The sequence below is a fragment of the Numenius arquata genome, chromosome W (assembly GCF_964106895.1).
Source record: "Numenius arquata chromosome W, bNumArq3.hap1.1, whole genome shotgun sequence".
Classification (NCBI taxonomy): Eukaryota; Metazoa; Chordata; class Aves; order Charadriiformes; family Scolopacidae; genus Numenius; species Numenius arquata.
Genome location: NC_133615.1, coordinates 22611786 through 22634087, shown reverse-complemented (window position 1 = coordinate 22634087; position 22302 = coordinate 22611786). Strand labels below are relative to the sequence as shown.

Genomic DNA, 22302 nt, shown 5'->3' with positions numbered 1-22302 from the left:
CTAAAATTATAGGAATTTGACATAATATCGTTATGCGATGATTAGAGCTGATTTCTAGGGAGGGGGAGAAGAAAACCAGAACATACCATATGTCGGGAGCATAATGGGGTCCTGAACAACAACAAGCTTCTGAACAAATTAAACAGGAAATAGTCATGCAGTAGCCTTGGGGCCAGTCCAGACAGGACAAGATGTTAAAAATGTGCTCTACACTGCAGCCAGGGAGAACGGCCCTACCTGGAGCCTCTGGCAGAAAGCACCAGGGGAGACTCGCGGTCGACCCTTAGGGTTTTGGACTTGGGGATACAGAGGATCCGAAGCCTGCTATACTCCAACAGAAAAGGAGATATTGGCAGCGTATGAAGGGATTTGAGCTGCTTCGCAAGTGGTGTGTATGGAAGCACAGCTCCTCTTAGTGCCTCAACTGCTGGTCTCTGCCACACATGCAACGGATGCTACGTGGAGTAAGTGGACTGCACTGATCACACAGCAAACTTGAATGGGAAACCCCAGTCACCTAGGGATTCTGGAAGGCAAGGATTTTGGAATATCACGAGAGGAGGAGGCAATGCGTGTGGAAGAGGCCCTGCCATATAATAAACTACCAGAAAATTTCCATAGCCTCTGAAGGTATTTACCATATGTAGAGAACAGAGAGGAACAAAATAGTCCTTGAAATATATGACAACAGATTATTTTTTTTTTAACTTAAAAAGCCAGTTCTCAAGAAAAAAGTAATCTTGGGATCCCTGTTGATGTTGTTTCTTGTATTACACATGAGAAAGATTTTATTTGCTCAGGCTTTGCGTGAAACAGCTAATGACGCAGTAAAGGACAGTATGGTTATTCCCTGTTATGCCCATAAGTTTCTTGGATTCCCTTTTATAGCAACAAAAGGTAATTTCTTCAGTAGGATTGAAGTGTAGTGTTTGTTGTAAGGGTGTATATGTGGAAGGTGAGAGCGTCTGCTTCACTAAGGTTATCCATCAAGGACCTTTTCAGTGTGAACAGTATAAGAACAGGGAAAACAAGAACAACATGAGTTTTTTGGATATTTGAGGTGGGGTTATGTGGGACTATACAAAATTTATTAAGGAATGTTTAGAAGGGAGTTGGGGAGGAGCAAAGTGGGGGAATAGACAGAAAGGTATAAAAAAGGGTCAGTCGTGTAAACCATTGCTGGTCAGTACCCGTGTCTGAACAAGCCCTGCGCCTGATCACCACAGTCTGTCCTATCTTCTGGTTAAATCCCTTAACTATCTTTCTGTGTAATCTCACTCTGTTTGGTGTGCGTGCTGCAAGGACTAGGTGTCAGCTGCTGGCAAGACTGTCTGGAATGGGATTTGGTGCTAGCAACTGAAGTCAAACAGGTTGGGGAGAGGGGTGGTGTACATGTCCCTGGCCTGTAGTGTGAGGATCTGGAATAAGTGAGAGTCTTGGCTTCATCCACTGGGATGGGACTGCAGCTCACAGGCCAGTATACTTGGGGGGAAGGAATGTCTCTGTCTAAAAGCTCAAACTCGGGTATAGCAGAAATAAGGGCAGTATATATATTCAGCAGTCTATATTTTTTTGTAGAAAGCAATAGAAAAGATCATTAAGTAAAAAGTGGTTCTTCATTATTGGATTTCTAGAACAAATAACTTTAGTGATCTTTATGTAAAATTTAAACAAAGTAGCTAACAGCATTTTATGTAAATATTTAGTATAAACATAAAATGGAAGAAATAAAAAATTTTCTCCACTTTTATTTGCATTCAGCCAACTTTAAGATAGTTAAAGAAAAAACCCCCCACAAAACACTAGCAATCGATACTATTATTTTTTTTGATTCAGGTTTTATTTGGCTGTTAATTTCTGCAGTGTACATTTCCTAAATGATCTTTGACTTTGTGGTACCTGAGTTTTTGTTTTACTTTTTTTCAGATAGCAACTCAGATCTCTGTACTGATTGCTAAAATTGCCAGAGTGGACTGCCCAAGGCAATGGCCAGAACTTATACCTACTCTTCTAGAATCTGTGAAAGTCCAGGACAATCTTCAACAACACAGAGCATTACTTACCTTTTATCATGTTACAAAGACCCTGGCATCCAAACGACTTGCTGCAGATAGGAAACTTTTCTATGATGTAAGTAATGCAGTATTGTAGAACATGCAAACAACTTATTTTACACGCTTGCCACTGCCCATGGTTAGCTGGCAGTGCATTAAAGGTAGGTATGTTGACCTTAACACCTGCCTTTGAAACAGAAATGCTCTTACTTTGGTGGTTATATGTACAATATGAAATAATTAGAAGTCAGTTTCTAGGTGAAATGTTTGAGAACTTTATTAATTTTGCATGCAACTTGAGTATTATTTTAATAACTTGTGTTAAGAAGCAGAGCTTCATCCACAGCACAATATATGCATAACAGCCTTATGTTATGCTGTACAGCAGATTTTATTATATATGAAATTGCAGTGGTTTTGGAAGAGTACTCTGAATTCATAATTCAATATAATCTCTAAAAAACACTGCTTTTTAGATTTCTATACCACAGTATTTTGGCTTTTATCATCAGTGAGAATGTGTTTATGATTGGGGTTTTTCCAGATCAACTTCTTTCTCCAGGCTAATTAATAGGAAAGATTGCAAATGCCAAATATTGTTTCATGCATCTTATATTCTCCATTGTAAGAATCTATTGATTAGAACGCAGGTTTACCTTTGGCTATAGGGTGTTGCAGCTCCAATCCAATTTTATAGTTTTTAATTTTACAGTTAACTGAATTTAGTGAGTTAAACACCTTTTCCAAACATGTTATATTTGAATTTTCAAAACTTCATTTTATTCCTCCATTTTAAAGAAAAGTTTATAGTGCAGATAATGAAGTATATTTCTGAAGGTTTACCTATTCATATACATAGAAAAAAAATTCTGGCAATGAAATCATTAAGGTGAAATTTTAGTCGTTAGGAGTCTGAGGAACTGAAGGCTGGCTCCTGTAATAGGACAGGACTGAGATGATATGTTGCTGTGAGGTGTGTGTGTGTGTAGGAACTGTTTTTTCCCTCTCTGTCACAAATAGGTATGGATGAATATAATCTCTGTATAGGAAATATTTGTATTTATATTTTGAAATTTATTAGGCTATTATACATGATCTGACTACTTGTACAATACAGGTTTTGGCATATTCACAGGTATTTATTCCAAAGAAATAAAGAAAGAGCAAGTTAATGACTTATTTTCTAGCACTCTCCTAAATCAAGATGTTGCTTTTTCAGCCTGGATATGCAGCTGTAAATACTGTTAATACTCAAAGATATAGCCAAAAAAATTTAAAAATAATCGAAACCCAACCCTAAAGCCCCACCTTCATAAAATAGCTAAATCCATACCTCTCAGTACAGGGACAGAAAGGAATTTATAGGTCATAAGGTCCAGTATTTGTTGTTAAAGTCGTCATGTCCAACAGTACCTTTGCTGTATTTCCACCATCTTACCAGGCACAAAAAGAGCTCAGTTATCTTCAGTCATTTTTGTGTTTCCAAGAAACTCATTAAGTTTGTATGAACCTTTTTCCTTATGGAATGCAATTTGTTTTGGTATTTTCTTTGTATATTCTTTTGTTTGGAAAGTGAGACAACTTCAGATGTGAAGAAAAGGCATATAACAATTTTTTTTTAGATTTGTAAGGCAGTTCTTGTCAAAAATACCATTGAAATGTCATTCTAATAAGCATACTCTTTAAGCAGTCTTTTATGCTTAAATGTTTTTTAACTTGTGCATATGTTCAGTATGCAAAGTTCCTCTATCATCCGATTTGAAATGAATGGCAATTTTTAGTGTATCTAGTTTCACTGTGTTGTGAACACTGCATGTGTTTAATTTTTTGAACTTTAGGTGAGAAAAGGAAATTTTCTGAGCATCTCGCGCTACGGTGTTCACATTTAAGGAATTTTTTATTTTTAATAATGGCAAAATTTAACTACTTTGACATCTGCTTCTTCTGTCTCCTGGTAAAGAGAATTCACATCTGTTGAGTGGCATGTGACTTCTCTGGGATAGTTGAAAAACCTTTCTCATAGAACATAGCCATTCAAAGCTAAAAGTTCTAAAAGGTTAAGTTAACAGATTACAGACTTTTTTGATGCTTTCAAATAAGTAGTTACAGAGGGTATTTCAACATTTTTTAGTTCAGCTTTAGAAACAATTGATAAATTTTTCATGTAATATGGTACTTGAAGATTATGAGCTCATGCTTACAGATAAGGCGTGTTTCTGCTGTCTCACCTTTACTCAGTCAAAGGAACTAAATAAGCAGGTAATACGTGCTTTTGATACTATTGATCTGACGTGTAGCAGACTAAGTGCAATTTCTTCCTTCCACTTTGAAACTGTCAAGTGCTACCATAACTGAATGACAAATTTTTTATCTTCTGATTTTACTTTAAATATCTTTATCAGATAAGCACTGTTTGGAAACTGTGAATTAAATCTAAGATTTGTTCAGCGCTAGCTAATTAGAAACTATTTGTCATTATTAGATACATGCATATAAATGTTAACTGTATCCCAGAATAAGCTGATTCAGATGTTAACTATGCTGTAAGACAAATAGTTTAAATCTTGTGGGAGAGGAGGCGATGAGGAGAAAAGAGTTTTTTGAAGCCTGTATTGGGTCTGGCTGGGATGGAGTTAACTTTCCCTATAGCAACCCTCATAGTACTGTGCTGTGCTAGAAAGGTGTTGATAACACACCAGTGTTTTGGCTACTGCTGAGCAGTGCTCCCACAGCATTAAGGCTGTCTCTCCAGCATTTCCCCCATCACCAGGAGGCTGGGGGTGGGCAAGAGGTTGGGAGGGGACATAGCAAGGACAGCTGACCCAAATTGACCAAAGGGATATTCCATACCATATGACATCTGCTCAGCAATAAAAGCTAAGAGAAAGGAGGAGGAGGAGGGGGCATTTGTCATTAAGGTGTTTCTCGTCTGGAGCAACCGCTACACGTACTGAGGCCCTACTTCCTGGGAAGTGGCTGGACATCACCTGCTGGTGGGAAGTCAAGAATAAATCTTTTTGTTTGGTTGTTTTCCTTTGCTTCTGCATGCAGCCTTTGCTTTTTCTTTATTAAAATGCCTTTATCTTGACCCACAATATTCATCTTATTTTCTCCCCCCTGTCCTGCTGAGGAGGGGGAGTGATAGAGCGGCTTGGTGGGCACCTGGTGTCCAGCCGAGGTCAATGCACCACAAAGCCTCATACACTATTATAGACCTATGGCTGGAGTTAGTGAAAATCAGATAAGAAAGGAGGCCTAAGTAGTTATCTTTTAAGTGGTAGAGTTCTAGAACAAGTAGTCAGGCAAGCAGGTGAGCCTATCATAACATCTTCAAATTCAGACAAGATATTTTTCTGGAAAACATCTTTGGATTAGTACAACTCCATACAACAAAGAAGCAAGTGCAACACTGTGGCCCGTGTTATACAAGAAGATGGATTAAGTAATTTAACTGGCCTTTAAAATTTAGGAATTTATTATGCTATAGCCAAATTTGAGAAATCAAATATATTGTTGGTCTTTCTTCCTTTTGCAGCTTGCATCAGGTATTTATAGCTTTGCATGTTCCTTGTGGAATCATCATACTGAAACGTTCCTACAGCAAGTTTGTACAGGTGATGAAGCTGCAGCCACAAATTCATTAGAAAGAACCTTGTTGTCATTGAAAGGTAATAATATAGAATGATGTTAAATATAAGGAATGAAATAAGTTTCTTCACAGTAAATGATCAAGTCCTCTTTGGTAAAGAGTCTTAACATTCTCTAACAAAGCCATGTCCATTGGGAAAACTCAGGGCCACGAAGATGATCAGAGGGCTGGAGCACCTCTCCTATGAAGACAGGCTGAGAGAGTTGGGGTTGTTCAGCCTGGAGAAGAGAAGGCTCCGGGGAGACCTTACAGCAGCCTTCCAATATCTGAAGGGAGCCTTCAGGAGAGCTGGAGAGGGACTCTTTGTCAGGAAGAGTAGCGACAGGACAAGGGGTAATGGTTTTAAATTGGAAGAGGGGAGATTTAGATGAGATACCAGAAAGAAATTCTTTACTGTGAGGGTGGTGAGGCATTGGAACAGGTTGCCCAGAGAAGTTGTGGGTGCCCCATCCCTGGAGGTGTTCAAGGCCAGGTTGGACGGGGCTTTGAGCAACCTGGTCTAGTGGGAGGTATCCCTGCCCATGGCAGGGGGGTTGGAACTAGATAATCTTTAAGGTCCCTTCTAACCCAAACCATTCTATGATTCTATGATAACTAGTAGTCTTGCTTTATTTTAACTGTGCCTTTAGCAAGGGAGAAAGCATGCAAGGGGGAGAAGGTACTCTTGTTTCTCAGTATGTACCATTCCAATATGCGTGTTGTAAGAAGTCAATGTCTAGGAGGTTGTAAAGTGGAGGGCATAACAGGATGCTTTTTTTGTGTGTTGTAATTTAGGCACTTAACTGAGGAAGCTGAGCTATGAATTTTGTTGCGCTAAGTTCACTTCATGGTCAGTGAAAAGGTAGCCTTAGCAGTCAGTTTAGATTTTAGGTTGATGCTCAAGTACTTATTAGTGGGATGAATGCATATCCTTACTGTATATTGCTGCATTGAAGAATTGAGATATTTGTGCGTGGGGCTTGCAGTTTAGATTATATCAGTCTTGAATTGTTTCAGAACATGCAGCATGTGGCTTCTCTGGTTTACTGGCAGTGATAAACCTGAGAAAATGCATAAGATGGCTTATGGACCCTAGTTGACTGTACTTGGCCCTTTTCCTGTTACAAATCTTTCAGAGGGTGAATACTTACAGTTTTTTGCAGAATTCTTCGTGATAATTCAATAATTCTTGTAGTTCTCTTCATTGTTTTACACATACTGAATTTTCAAGTAATTTCAACAAGATTAGATTCATGTTAGGTATGATTAAGGCATCCAAATGCCCAAAATTAAACATATTTTTTAATTTGGAGAATTGGAAGAATTGTTACTATAATTGTGTTCTGAAATCTGTTTGAACAAGGGCTGAGAAATATCTACACAAGCAACTTTTTTTTTCCCCTAGTCCTTCGTAAACTGACAGTCCATGGGTTTGTAGAACCTCATTGGAGCATAGAGGTGATGGTAAGTGACATATATCTGTTTCTAGTTCTAAATTAGAAATATTTTGTGATGATTTCAGGTGTTGTTAGAGCTATGTTTAAAGATAGCTCTAGGCACAAAGGCACGCATTTGTGTTATGTAAAGGAAGATCAAGCAACATGCTCAAATTTGTCCTCTCATCAGTTAAGAACTGTCAGATCCTAGGTAGATTCTAAATGCTGACACCAATGGCATGATGTTTAAAAAAAAAAGCGCCCCTTCCAGTTTACATGTCACATGATAGTGATACCCCTGTTCTCTACTGGAAGATGTCTTATGTGTATTCTCTGCCATCATTTGAAGAGGATGCTTTCATTTAATGATGAATGTAATGGCATATTTGTCCTATGAAATTCTATTGATAGAATTTGTCTGATTATGAGATGAAAGCCTGTGGTATGCAGCCCATCTGGGGAAAAAAAAAAAAAAAGAAAGAAGAAAGAAACCCAAACCTCTCCCTTAACTTCAAACACTGCCTGCTTTGCTGGAAGAATTGGGTACCCAAGAGCTACATCCTAAACTAGGAAATTGAGAACAGGAAAGAACAGGATAAGCAGATTGTAAAGCATATGTCTATATTTACATAGACATCCTCCTCTTAGAGATGCTATGCTGTTTGTGTGGTACTAATAAGGTCAGTTTGGATCACCTATGCAGTCTCCTAGATAGCTAATTTGTTTCATGAGGACATTTCTTGTCCAAGATAATCAATTACTTTAGTTAAAAATTATAAGGTGATGTCTGAGCTAGTAACGCATCTGAACTGACGTTGGTTTGACTCAACTTTCTTATTGTAATACAGTGCAAAATGAGCTTCATCTTTAAGACACATTTATATATTTTTCAGGGTTTTCTGCATGCAGTGTTTGAACGGCTAAAACAGTTTCTGGAGTGTAGTAAGTATCTGAATCTTTTTCCTAGTATTGATTGTTAAATATTAGAAACTGGATGAAAGTATAATACAGTTATAAAAAAAATCCCTTGCACCTAAATGATTTTGATATAAGTACATAGCTGTTACTTTAAATGCTGCTGAAACTGTATAGGAAAGACTTCAGTAAAAATGTCCTTTTATATTAAAAGCCTAAAATCCCACCAAAACTATACTTGGTGTGATAATGCCAATTAAAAAAAAATTAAAAAATCTTAAGCCATGGAGTGACAAAGTATATGTATTAAAATATCTAGATGCTACTAAACTCCAGATCATCTCGAGTTTTCTTGTTTGGGAGGGTTTTGTTTTTCTTTTTCCTGGAGTTTGCCATGTATTTTGTAAGTGTCAAATGGGAAATAAAGACCATGTACTTTATACCTGGAAGATTAGTAGTCTAAGACAGGCAACCACAGGTTAACACAGTCAACAGAAATATAAGCATAATTGGCAGGTACTAGTACTTTTGCAGGGAGGTTACCTGAAGCAAACAAACAGGAGATGTTTGGCAGTGTTGCATCTGAACTCACTCCTTTCTTGCTTGTGCACTTGTAGTAGTCCTGGTACAAGCCATTCATTCATTTAAAGACTGTCAGGTTAGGATTCAACAACACTTTTTCTTAGGATAGATGTCTAAACTGAGTAGAAAGAATTTTTTTTGATACAAATGAAGGTACTTGGATCAGGAACCTGTACTTAGGTGAGAGGGGCTGATTTGGGCTCTGAGCCTTGTTTCTAGAAAAGATGGAAACTGCCACTGTGTTTAACGCCAAAATAAAATACCTTTTTTGCTTTTCTAAAATGCAGGTTTCTCTGCATGCAACTGTTTGCCTCTTCTACTCTAGTATAGTCATGCTCTTTCTGGCCCTTCTTTCATTTTTGGCAAGATAGTTGCCTAGCTTTAGTAGACTGAATCTAGTAGACGGTCATCCCATCCTGAAGCTTGGGGGTTATCACAGTCCCCTAGAACATGGGGACTGTGGGGTTTCAATGTCCTAAGATAAGAATTGACCTGAAGCTTCCCTTCTTCACTTTTCTAATCAATAAGCTGTTTTGCAAAAGCAGGCATGACTGTATTAAAAGATTAGGGTTTACTCTTATTATATCATGGGTTTTGCATGTATGCCTTCATTATGGCTCTTTTTGTTTTATTAAAAAAAAAGAGAGAGAAAAAGATTTATTTGTTTTTTTGTAAATTCAGAATGTTTTCCAGTGTCCATAATGAATTTTTTTAAGGTGGGATTTCTAGAAAAGCACATAGTATTATGTAGTAAGGATATGCCATAGTTTTCATATAAGGGCATTTTCAGCTTTTCAATGCTTTTTTACTTCTTGCCTATGATAGCATTTGCTTGCATTACTTTAACTGTCTTCTACCATTGAGTTGTCTGTAATGATGTTCCGATTGCTTTATTCTGATCAGTTACAGTGAATTTCACTGCAGCTGAGAGAAATGGTTAAAGATATTTTTTTTCCAGTACCCATTACCTTGAATTTATGACTTTGAATTTATTCTGCCATAGAACTTTTTTCTGGATGTCATAATCCTTGAACTACAGATAAAACAAGTTGTTCTCCAGTGTTAATTTTTAAAAATGTAGTTATCCAGCAAGAAAAGGAAAGTCTGAAAAAAAATTATAGTTGTTAAATATCTGATTTACCAGGTAGAAGTATAGGAGCAGAAAACGTATGCAGAGACCATCTAGAAAAGACTATAATTCTGTTCACTAAAGTGGTAAGTAAATTCGCCATTTAGTTACTGAATAGTTTACCGTTCTGGAGGTGCAGTCCCCATTCAGATATATATATTCCTTTAAGCCAATAAGTTTCAGATCTTTTAAAGAAATTGAAGGTACTACAATTTAAAACTTCTTTGTTATGAAATATATTTTTGACTTTTTTTTAAAGAAAAGGGTATCTGTTTACTCATGCTGACATAAGTTGCATGAGTGAAGAACGCATCTCCTTAGCTCAAACAAAATTAAGTGCACTCCATAAGTAAATTATTTAACTAGCATTTTGCTCAAAAAGAATTCTGGAAGTTTTGCTAAAACTTTGATATCAGCATTGATGAATAAAGAAGAGATAAACTTTTCATCCTGTCTTTTATAAGCAGTTAGGTTGCTATTTCAAAGGCATTGTTAGTTCTGTTGAATAACTGGCCACTTTTAGTTTATTGAAAGAAGATTAAACAACCTCTCTTACCTCTGGGACTTCTGTATTATATAATACATTTGGAGTTTTCAACTAATTCTGTGGAACCGTTAATTGCATATATTATCAGAAGGTAATTTTAGTATTGTCACTTGCTCTGTTTTTAATAGATATAAAACGTACAGAATTCCTATTGTTTGCAGATTCTATTTTTGGGCCATGGGTCTTATTTAAATATTCAGCCTACTTATCAGAGGGGGGAGGCACCTGTCAGCTTCACCAAAATTGAACTGAAGATGCTTTGACCCAGCATTCTTAGTCTTTGTCATAGCACTTCTTACTTCGAACTAACAAGCAAAGTATATGAAGCATGTGTATCTTTTTTTCATAGACCTGAAGAGAATATACACTTTGTTCATAGATAATCTTCCATCTGTAGAAATTCAGATGCAAGAATTTAGGTTTAGACATTTTTGCAGTAGTAGAGGAGATCAAAGGAATTGACTAGTGCATTCTAGACCACTAGTTGGAAAACTAAGCTGAAGAAGCAAGTGCTTGTACTGCAGTGAGGGGAAAAAAAAAAGATGAATTCTTTCCCTCACACCTCTTACTTACAATAATTCTAATAGGGATGAATTATCTGCTACAATACTCAGGGTTTTAAATGTGGCTGATATATTTTATATACTGTGTTGTTAGCAAGCTGGTCTAGTTGAAAATGGGTATTGTTCCTTAAACTTAAAAAAAAAATTTAATTTTGAATAAGAATCAAAAATTTCAGGGAGAAATAATGCTTCGTTAATCATTGATACTGATCTCTTCCTAATTTCATGACCTTGTTCAGTTTTCTTTTATATTTTTATATAAATAGGCACTTGTTTTTAAAAACTAGTTTATGAAAGCATTTAATATAAGACTTGCACAAAAAGTAATTTTATGTCTTTTTCTTGCTCTTCTACTTCCTTAATTTTTAGCTTTTGGACTTTCTGGATCAACATCCTTTTTCATTTACCCCTTTGATTCAGAGGTCATTGGAGTTTGCTGTAAGCTATGTTTTCACAGAGGCTGGCGAAGGAGTTGTATTTGAGCGGTTTATTGTACAGTGCCTGAATCTTATTAAGATGATTGTAAAAAATTATGCTTCCAAGCCATCCAAAAATATTGAAGGTAATGCTAATATTTACCAAAACCTTTTTTTATATCTTGAGTAACATTTTGCTATTTTTTACCAAGAGTTAAACTCCTTTAAGACATTCTTTTGAAGCACTTAATGCTTCAATAGCTAGTAATGTATGCTTCAGTCTATGTTGATAATTCTTATTTGAATGGTTAAATTAGTAATATATATGGCCATTGACTTGCTAAAGTAATTTTAAATCCATGAGGAGTATGAATATCTTTTTATTGATTGTTTTAGTTTTCACTGAACTAATTTTAAAAAGAATTGAGGTATGGAAATTGATTCATTTTCATCAGAGAGTTTGATATATCTTTCCCTTGAGGAAAAAATTTGATAAAATGCTTGTTGTTTGTTGTAATTAACTAATACCAGTACTCTGAAATACAGAAACACAGTGAATTTGAAATGCAGTTGACTATAAAGCAGTTTATATGTTCTGTTTCTGTGTTTCATTCTGAATCTTCATACACTTCTGTATGTATGGATGTGGTGGGCTGACCCTGGCTGGATACCAGGTGCCCACCAAGCTACTCTATCACTCCCCTCCTCAGCTGGACAAGGGGGAGAAAAATACAATGAAAGGCTAGTGAGTCGAGATAAGGACAGGGAGAGATTGCTCACCAATTGTCGTCATGGGCAAAATAACTCAACTTGGGGAAATTAGTTAAATTTATTACCAATAAAATCAGAGTAGAATAATGAGAAATAAAACCCAAATCTTAAAACACCTTCCCTCCACCCCTCTCTTCTTCCCAGTCTCAACTTCACTCATGATTTTCTCTACCTCCCCCCTGAGCAATGCAGAGGGATGGGGAATGGGGGTTGCAGTCAGTTCATCACACGTTGTCTCTGCCACTCCTTCCTCCTCACACTCTTCCCCTGCTCCAGTGTGGGGTCCCTCTCACAGGAGACAGTCCTCCACAAACTTCTCCAATGTGGGTTCTTCCCATGGGCTACAGTTCTTCACAAACTGCTCCAATGTGGGTCCTTTCCATGTGTCCTTTACGCAGGGTGCAGTCCTTCAGGAACAGAATGCTCCAGTGTGGGTCCCTCATGGGGTCACAAGTACTGCCGACAAACCTGCTCCAGCGTGAGCTCCTCTCTCTATGGGTCCACAGGTCCTGCCAGGAGCCTGCTCCAGTGTGGGCTCTCCACGTGGTCACAGTCTCCTTTGCGTACATTCACCTGCTCTAGCGTGCAGTCCTCCATGGGCTGCAGGGGAATCTCTGCTCCGGTGCCTGGAGCACCTCCTCCCCCTCCTTCTTCACTAACTTTGGTGTCTACAGAGTTATTTCTCTCACGTATTCTCACTCCTCTCTTCCAGCTACAGTTGTGCAGCGTTTTTTTCCCCTTCTTAAATATGTTATCACAGAGGTGCTACCACCGTTGCTGATTGGCTCGGCCTTGCCCAGCCTTGGCCAGCAGCGGGTCTGTCTTGGAGCTGACTGGCATTGGCTCTATTGGACACGGGGGAAGCTTCTTTCTTCTTCTCACAGAAGCCACCCCTGTGGCCTCCCTGCTGCCAAAACATTGCCATGCAAACCCAGTACAATGGATAATGAAAAATAGCTTTTCTTTGAACTATATTTTTCAAAAAAAATTAACTTCCACATTAGTTTGAAATTTGCCAATGACTAGATAACAATTAACATTCTCTTTCTAAATTTGGGGGGAGGAGTTTCATGAACATACCAGTATGTGTCAGAAAGATTACTCAAACGTAGCATTTAAAATTCTTCAAAATGTTCATAAAATTCATAACATGATTTAGATTTCTCAAGACCCTTAAGATCATCGAGTCCAACTGTAAACCTAATACTGCCAAGTCTACCACTAAACTGTGTTCCTAAGCTACACGTCTTTTAAATACCTTCAGGGATGGTGACTCAACCACTTTCCTGGGCAGCCTGTTCCAATGTTTGACAACCCTTTCGGTGAAGAAATTTTTCCTAATATCCAATCAAAACCTACCCTGGTGCAACTTGAGGCCATTTCCTCTTGTCCTGTCATATCCACCTCGCTACAACCTCCTTTCAGTTAGTTGTAGAGAGTGATAAGGTCTCCCCTCAGCCTCCTTTTCTCCAGATTCAACAACCCCAGTTCCCTCAGCCACTCCTCATAAGACTTGTTCTCTAGACCTTTCACCATCTTCATTGCTCTTTGGATGTGCAAAGAAGTATAACACTGATGTATTTCAGTGTTATTCTATAATTTTATAATACATTAATGTCCTAAATCTACTGATTATGATGTGAAATTTCTACTTTTAAAGTTCATAGTTGTGTTTGAGTTTTTGAACTAGATATGTAGTTACTTGACAAAAAGAATATAGCATAGTCTAATAAAAGCACTTGATTTTCTGAGAACTGGGTGATTAAAAAATATAATATGGAGACAAATAAATTTCTTTTTCTTAATTTATGACTGACATAGAGCGTTTGTGTTGGTTGTATAGCGTACAGGTTTTTTTTTATTACTACTTTCTTTAACCGATGTTAACTACTCCATTATTTTTAAGATTATATTTGGATACACTTTCTGAATAGGTATAAATGAAACTTTCTTTGAGTGCTGTGTGTTTAGTAATTACCTTCTTCAGTAATGCTAAATTAAAAAAGCCCACCAAGAGCCACAGCTAAAAGATTTTCTTTTCATCTATGTAGTAGATTAAAAGCATTATAAATACTTCATGAAGCCCTACAAACCCTTCACTCCAATTTTGCTATTAAAGAACTCTCTTAAAAGTAAATTAAATTAGGAGTTTAACTGGCTTAGAAAAAGTACACTTGGAAGTCTGTTATGAAAGTCTGCCATTAAATGTTTTTTTTTTTTCTCTGAGGATTTCTTATCTATTGATTTCTTTCTAGTTTTGCTAGACTACTGTTTCATCATTAAGCCTTTTAACTGTAATTTGGATTTTCCTATGTTTTATTTCAGATAGCAGTCCTGAAACTCTTGAAGCACATAAGATAAAGACAGCATTTTTCACATATCCAACACTAATGGAGATATGTAGGAGATTAATCACTCACTATTTCCTGCTGACAGAGGAAGAATTAACTATGTGGGAAGAGGATCCAGAAGGCTTTAGTAAGAAATGTGTTGTATGGTTGATTGCAGTTTATTTAGATATTGGCATAAGAGGTTTTATATCCACATTGCCTCTACAAATTGCCCATGTGATATTGGCTGTTTTATTTTCTACAGTTTTGTTACAAGAACAAATATTTCCTCTGGAGATTGTTTTCATAACAAGAGATTTCTCAGTAGTCTGCGATATTCACATATCTAAATACTAAACTTTATTTGAACCATAGTTGACATAGTACTTTCTCTTTTTCTTTGTGAAATAATAGCTGTAGAAGAGACAGGAGGAGATTCTTGGAAGTACAGTCTCAGAGTAAGTGTTTGATATTTCTGGATGCATTTCTTGATATTCTACCCAAGATAGGTGATATTTGGTAGAAAGATAAGCTCATGCTTTTAAAAAAAATCTTTTGTTAGAGAAATTTCTTTAGAATTAATATAAATGAACTTCGTTCATTGACCAATGTTCAAACATTTTGAAATACACTGGAAACTATGCACTTCATGTTCTAGGAGGGAGGGAAAATGAGTTTGCTTCAGTGTTTGTATCATCTAGTATCTGATGGTTATTAAAACCAGTAAAACTTGTCTCTTCTTTAAACTGATAATTGATATTATCACTAATGATGTTAGTAGACACGATGAAGCAAGTTTAATGCATCTATATTAGCATTTTAGTTCAAATCAAAAGTATGCTGTTGTAGTGAATCTCCCAATTATCCCTGCTATGGTTTGCTTAGCAAAGTGATCTCAAAGCTTATTTACTGGGTTACTTTCATATTAAATCTAATACAAAATAAATACAAAAGGACACTGTGAGATACCTACATTGTTCTTGTACCACAGAACTTGCTAATACAGATACAGCCATCAAAATCTTGCTAAAGTTAAGCATACTGTATAATATGAAATGGTATTTCATATAATACTAAGACTAACTGCTGCAGTATATTGCATTTTAAATTATGGCCTTTGGTGTGAGGTATGCAGCACTTAAAAATTTTAACATAAAATACATTTTAATTGCTTTTATTTTGATAGAATCTAAACCAGATTTTTTAAAATTTTTCAGCCATGCACAGAAGTTCTTTTTATTGATATTTTCCATGAATATAATCAGACTCTTACCCCTGTGCTTTTAGAAATGGTTCACAGTCTACAAGGTAAGTTGTTTAAAAAATAAAGAAACTGTAAAATGTAGAATTCTGACATTCGCTTTTGTCAACTGTTAAACAATTTTATCTTGTGAAATCTTAATTTTATGTAGTGTATTCACTTTGTTTTTGAAAGGATGTGTTAATATTTTGAAATTACTTCTAAACCCTTCATAAGAAGAATGCAATGTGTATATAGGAAGAGGGAATCCTAATGATTCTTTCCTTTTTGTCATAATTGTCTTAGATGACTGACAAAAACTGGGGCAGTTCTACTTTCGTGAGGTTTCAGGCTTTCTTGAGAATGGTTGACAAGCTTAATAAATTCTGTAGGTTGTTTTTTTTACCAGGAACTTCCTGTTCAAATGTTTCAAGGCACTTTATGGTAATTCTGCCAAGTTTCTGCAAAAATCCTGGGAAAAAAAAAAAAACTTTTAAAAGGAAAGTTCAAGTTATGCTGTCATTTTGGAGAGTCTAGAGGATTTTCCAAATCTGAAGAATCTACTTTAAAAGTTTAGTGCACATAAGTTTCATTCTGTGCTGTGATACTGGGAATGGTAAAAGGTTCCTTTCAAAAGGGTTGACACTTTGTTTTTCAAGAATTATGGAAGATAATACTTCCATGCTAAAAGGTACACATACACACTTTTTTTTTGCTCCTGAACCCCTAGTAGCCATTTCTGGATGTTTTCAATTTGAGAGTTATGGTTGAAGTACTAGATAATATTAAGAATTCATTAATTCTTAAGATTTTGGAAAATTTTTACTTATACATTGTAAGTACACATGCACACGTATAAAGTATATAGGAATTAGGTCTAAGTAGTGAATCTGGAAATAGTACCATGTGGTAGACAGTTTTCAGCAATTTGTGGGATTTGAGTCTGTTTTTTAAATACATACTTCTGACTTACTTGCATGTTGCTGTTAAAAATGTTCTGAGGAAGTCAGTCAAAAATGAAAGCAGAGATTTGATTTTAGTATATTCACTCAAGAAAGCATCAAAACTGAAATACTGAACTTGTGAATAAAACAAAAATAGTGAAGCAGTCTTAATTCACAGCATACTTATTTAAAGTGTAAAAGTGCAAAGTTGCTTCTGTTCTTCATTTAGTTATGCTTTTTTTCTTTATTTTAACTTTGTCTTGTAGGATGTACCAACATGGAAGATACCAGTACTATACTGATTAAAGATGCTGGTAAATTAACTTTTACTTTACCTTTGAAGGAACAGAGGCCCTTTTGTTTATGTGCTTGACTTCTTAAAAATTATATGAAGAATTTGCAAGATTTATTTTTAAGACTTTTGAAAAGTAGGACCTAAATCCTATTTCTCCATGCACTTGATGTTAGTCTTAACTTTTAGAAATGCTTATGTAAACATATGGTGTTTTTTTCAGCATTTTTGTGAAACAAACCCTTAGACAATCTCCTTTACTGTCCTGTCCTTTCCCCTCTGTAAATAAATGAACTGCAGTGCTTCGATAGATGTAGTCTGTCCATTTTACAAATAAGGAGATTTTATGGCAAAAGAAAAGAATTGTCTAAGGCCTCTGATGGAACCATTTTTGATGTTAGAATGAGATCTTCATTTTTTCTTATGGCTTTTAACTGTTTTCAGGAGTCTGTATATTTCTTCTGTAATACCTTACTTTTACTAAAATTTCCTCCAGAGTTCCCTTCACCATGGTCTGATAATATCTTTCTTCAGAGTATATGCTTTAGTTTTGTTTTCTTCATTATGCTCAGGTTATCCAAAATGTTTTTTGGAACTTAAATTAGTCTGATTCTTTAGAAATAAAAATTAAACATTCAAGCAAACAATAAGTATAACTCTATTGTTTTTCCCCAGTGTATAATGCGGTTGGACTGGCTGCTTATGAACTATTTGATAGTGTGGATTTTGATCAGTGGTTTAAAAATCAACTATTAGCAGAACTACAGGTTTCTCATAACAGGTAAACACCTTGGTTTGTTATGTTTTCATCATTGAAATATGAACTGTTGATACAGATCTGTTAAGATATAATGTCTAATGATTGCAGAATTGAAAAATACTTAATATTTAAACATATCCACTAAATGAGCAGAGGTATGAAATACATATAGATAACCAACACAGTCACAGAAGTGACAGTGTTCATAACAGTGGCAGTTTCTGTTTATGTTTAAATTACCGTGTGGTGGCTATTTCCAGGGTTCTGTTATATTAGATTATTATTATATTATAAGTCTGTCCTCTTGCATATATTTGGGTTGATTAAACTTTCTCAGGACATCCACCTTTGCTCATTTGAAGAAAGATACTTAGGCCTCCTGAGTCCCCAGAGCCCTTTAGGCAGCAAAGTCCCACTGAAATATGTGGAAATAATCTCTGTGAAACTGTAGCTTAGCCAAAATAGTGATTTCTTCTTCTTTACTAGTTCAAATACAAGCCCTCTGTAGCACTCTTCAGTTAATTTTGGTATCAATAAAGTGGGGAAGTAAGGATTTGGGTTGTGTTGTAAAGTGTGAATGATTACAGGCCAGTTCTACATTAAGAGTATTATATAGCCCATCTGCTGTGGGTTTTCCTTCTCACCAAGGTCCTCTTCACTTGGATGGCCTTCACATGAGTATCTCCATTTTGTTAAGTGAATATCATAGGGTATTTTGAAAGATAAGTTTTAGGATCTTGTAGACTGAGCTGTCCATATCTACAATTGACTAGGAAGACAGTGTTCCTCCCAGTTCCTCAAACTGTCACTTTTCCCTCAGGAGAAGGACAGTGAATGCTATTGTAAATGCTAATCCTAATCAGATAAATTCCAAAAATCACCCTTTGACTCCGAATAAAGATGTCCTATTTTTCTCATCAAAGTCATTGGTAGTGACCGTAATGGCCTTTTAAAGACTTTACTATTTTTTCTTATACATTTGAAATTCATATTTCAAATAATGTCTGGTAAGATAAACTAATTTGTTTGCTAATAACCTTAGGAGCTACCGTACATTGTAAATGATTTTCCATAACAAGTTGCTAGCCAGCTTTTTTATTTCCAAATGCCAATTATAAGCATATTCTTTACAAATACAGTTCAATTTCATGTAGAGTGGAAGATCCTGCAAAAATTACAAAAATTAAAATGCTTCTTTTCATTACAATATACTTTTTTCCTAATGAATTATCTGGTTTTGGATGTGTAACCTTACTTCAGGGTCACAGAATAATTGCCACAGTTGTTTACCTGGTGTCTCCTAATGTTTTTTATTCTTTCTCATTAGTCTTTTTTTTGTTTATATGATCTCAACCTCACCCTACTCTCTACCAGTGGCCAAGCACTCTAATGGTTAGGCTAAATGTCAGAAGAACAGGAAAAAATTTGAGATCTTGTATATATGATTGATCCTTTGTTGTCATTCTACACCAATCTCTGAATAAAGCTGCCATGGTATTTGTAGCACATGCTAGCTTTGGCATTTTTATGCCACCCACCCATACAGTAAGACTGACAAAAGTCTTCTAGAGTCGATATAGTTGTATTTACAGTGTATTTAGTATTACACCTGATCTAACCATTTGGTTGTCATTTGTGATGAAATTCCTGTGGGGACAGAAGCTTGCAGTAGAAGTTGTCCAGAAGTTTGAAGCCTTGTTTGCTTGAACTGCTTCTACTGTCAGCATCTTTGGAGTCTGCCATGGGAATAAAGGAGACAGTGTTAATAGTTTGAATGGAGCATTGCTTTAATTACAACTTCAGGAATACATATATAGTTCAGATAAAGCAGATTGGAGGGTATGATCTGCTGTGCTACAGAATGTCACATGGTGATTAGCATGGTTGTTCACAAACTAGTTCATGTTTGGGAACACAAACCTATGTGTTGTCAGCAATGACCATAGGATTTGCTGTGTTTTGTTTTCTTTGAGTGTTTCATTGTCTGTTGATAGTGAGACTGTCAACCATGACTGTAGCAGTAGGAAAAATATGGGATTACTGAAAAAAAAAAACAGAAAACTTTTAGAAACATTGCATCGCCAAATTTATCACTTGCCATAATATTTAGTTTTTTACTGACTAAGGAGAAACTTTTCCATAGTATGAAAGTTTACTGAAGTTTACTGAGTTTACTGAATACAATCTTTTGCAATAATTCAGTCTTAAAACGACTCTTTTCCTGATGAGAGAGAAAGTATCAATGTGACACTTAGTACTTTGGTATCAAGTATGATACTTTTGACTGTGAATGTGTAAATGCTGTCCAGAGTGCTTAAAGCTACCGTCCTATGGCTATTACAAAAAGTTGCATCATCACAGTTTCTCAAATAAATAGAAGGATGTGTTAGTAAGGCAACATCTTGTGAAAGTTGTGCTTCAGCAATCATAGAATCATAGAATGGTTAGAGTTGGAAGGGACCTTAAAGATCATTCAGTTCCAACCCCCCTGCCATGGGCAGGGACACCTCCCACTAGACCAGGTTGCTCAAAGCCCCATCCAGCCTGGCCTTGAATGCCTCCAGGGATGGGGCATCAACATCGTATTTTGTAGGAAATGGGTTGTTCATGCTTCACAACACTGGAATGTTATTCTTCATTAGCTTTGTGTTCCAGTCTAATGAACTGCTGTATACATGCTGCTTTCACAACTTTCATGTTCTCTGAAGGTATGCTTTGTTAATTACTTATGGTTATGGGAATGTTTAATAAATTTATTTACTGTAAAGAAGCCTCAATAACTTCAGTTTGCATTAAACATTTAAATCTGAGCTACTCTTCCTGGTCAGCTTTTATAATCGGTGGAGAAAAATAGCAGCTCTATGGAATGCTTTTCTCAGTCTTTGTTAGGTAATTCAGCTAATTGTTATTCTGGTTCTTATTTCTTCCTATTGACTCTAAAGATGTTTGGTTTATGCCCTTGTTGTGGCACTGGTGCAAGATTCGGTAATGTCAGTGAGAATAGTTTTAGACTGATGACATGAAATGCTCTGGCAGTTTCTGTAATGCAGTAGCTAAGTTTGCATTTTTTAAATTGTATCTGACCTCAAATTTTGAGCACAATAGGAATGGCAAGGAAATTGCTGGAAAGTATGGTAAAAGCAGTAAGATGCCATGATGGCAGTAATAATGTAAGATTTATTTTTAGTTTCTTTTATTGGTGTGCTATGTGCAGAATAAACTATATCTAGTGAGACTTTCAAAATTCAGTCATTGAGGAAGAGAGTTGTTTTTTTTCAGATATAAGTTGGTGTTTCCTGAGCCTTCTAGTGAAGAATTTTAATGGAAAAAATTTCTGTATTAAAGTTCTAAAGTTGTTCTTGACAAACTAAATATTTTAATAATTTTGGGGGGAATAGTGTTTTCCTAGTGATTCTTAGGTTTCTTTTTCATCAAAACATTCTAGAACAGCAAGTATAATGAATTAATGAGTACAATACTTCTTTTTTTTTTCTTTTTTTTTTTTTTCACTTTTAAAGGTATAAGCCAATACGCCGACGAGTAATTTGGCTGATTGGACGGTGGATTTCTGTAAAATTCAAATCGGACTTGAGGCCTATTTTATATGAGGCAATTCGTAACTTGCTTCAAGACCAAGACTTAGTGGTAAGTAAGTAGTGTTTTGGATTACACATTTGTTGTGTAAACACAGGTGAAACATGCATACCATATCTTATGCAAACTTGGTTGAAAACCTCATAACATCACACCTTAAAGTCTGTTGGGAAGTTGTGGGGATGTTTAATTGTGGAAATCTTGAAAAACAAGATCAAAGACATGAAATGAACCCTGAAGATGTTTACTGGGTGATGGCTTCAGTGGGAAAATGAATGGCAATAGCAAGTCTCTCTTTTTTTGTAAGAGTTGTGAAGCACCTTGATATAAATAATTTATAAACAAATGAAAACTTTGTGTAGATAAAATGGAGTTATTCTGTTACTAGTATCTGCAGTATACAATATTATTCAAGCATCAACATAGTTGTCATCTGCTGGCAGGATATGATAAATGGCATTGGTTGCTAAGCTGTTTGAGTACTATTCTTTGGTTTTAAGCTACAATTTCAGTTTGACAGCAGGTGAGGTTGAGAAGCTTGGGTTTGCATTTGTTGGGGTTTTTTATTTTTTATTTTTAAGCATACTGACCTAGCAGCTACTCAACAAATAAAACAAACCAACCTAGCTATTGCTTTCTGAACATCTACCAGGGAAGAACGCACTAACTTGTTGAGTTTATTTGGTTCTGTGCTTTTTGAGTGACAGCAAGCCATAAAATAATCCCAAGTTAAACTCCTTTTTTGCAAGATTTTTTATCACAGGCTAGCTATCTCCTTGTTTAATTCTTTCTTGACCTTCATGAAGATTTTGACTGAGTAGTTTCTCCAGGTGGTCTCAATTTAGCAATGCCAAATAAAGTATACTAAAATAAAAGCAAATAAAAATATTTCTGAGTTGAACTAACAGCACTTCTTAGAGTGACAGAACACACAGGATAATTCAATTGCCAAAACAGCAACTGGTTTGATATTTTCAGGTACTATGTTGATAATCAAAATAACGTTTAATGGACGTGTGATGCTTTTTGGCTTTTTTCTTTCAGGTCCGTATTGAGACAGCTACGACGCTGAAGTTAAATATCCTTTTATTAGCAAAGACG

At 35.9% G+C, this 22302-nt stretch overlaps 1 protein-coding gene across 3 annotated transcripts in view; it reads left to right on the top strand.

Moving 5' to 3' along the window:
- Positions 1 to 22302, top strand: part of LOC141476551 (importin-11-like) — a 172919-nt gene that overhangs the window by 71070 nt on the left and 79547 nt on the right. For 2 of the 3 annotated variants that reach the window (XM_074165233.1, XM_074165235.1), the window contains 13 exons: positions 1927 to 2130; positions 5590 to 5722; positions 7088 to 7146; positions 8012 to 8060; positions 9760 to 9830; positions 11224 to 11416; positions 14367 to 14519; positions 14786 to 14829; positions 15589 to 15679; positions 16822 to 16869; positions 17523 to 17628; positions 21126 to 21252; positions 22246 to 22279. In XM_074165233.1, coding sequence (XP_074021334.1) covers positions 1927 to 2130; positions 5590 to 5722; positions 7088 to 7146; positions 8012 to 8060; positions 9760 to 9830; positions 11224 to 11416; positions 14367 to 14519; positions 14786 to 14829; positions 15589 to 15679; positions 16822 to 16869; positions 17523 to 17628; positions 21126 to 21252; positions 22246 to 22279 — 1312 coding nt within the window. The remainder of the gene's footprint in view (positions 1 to 1926; positions 2131 to 5589; positions 5723 to 7087; positions 7147 to 8011; positions 8061 to 9759; positions 9831 to 11223; positions 11417 to 14366; positions 14520 to 14785; positions 14830 to 15588; positions 15680 to 16821; positions 16870 to 17522; positions 17629 to 21125; positions 21253 to 22245; positions 22280 to 22302) is intronic. The other variant, XM_074165234.1, reaches the window with a different exon arrangement.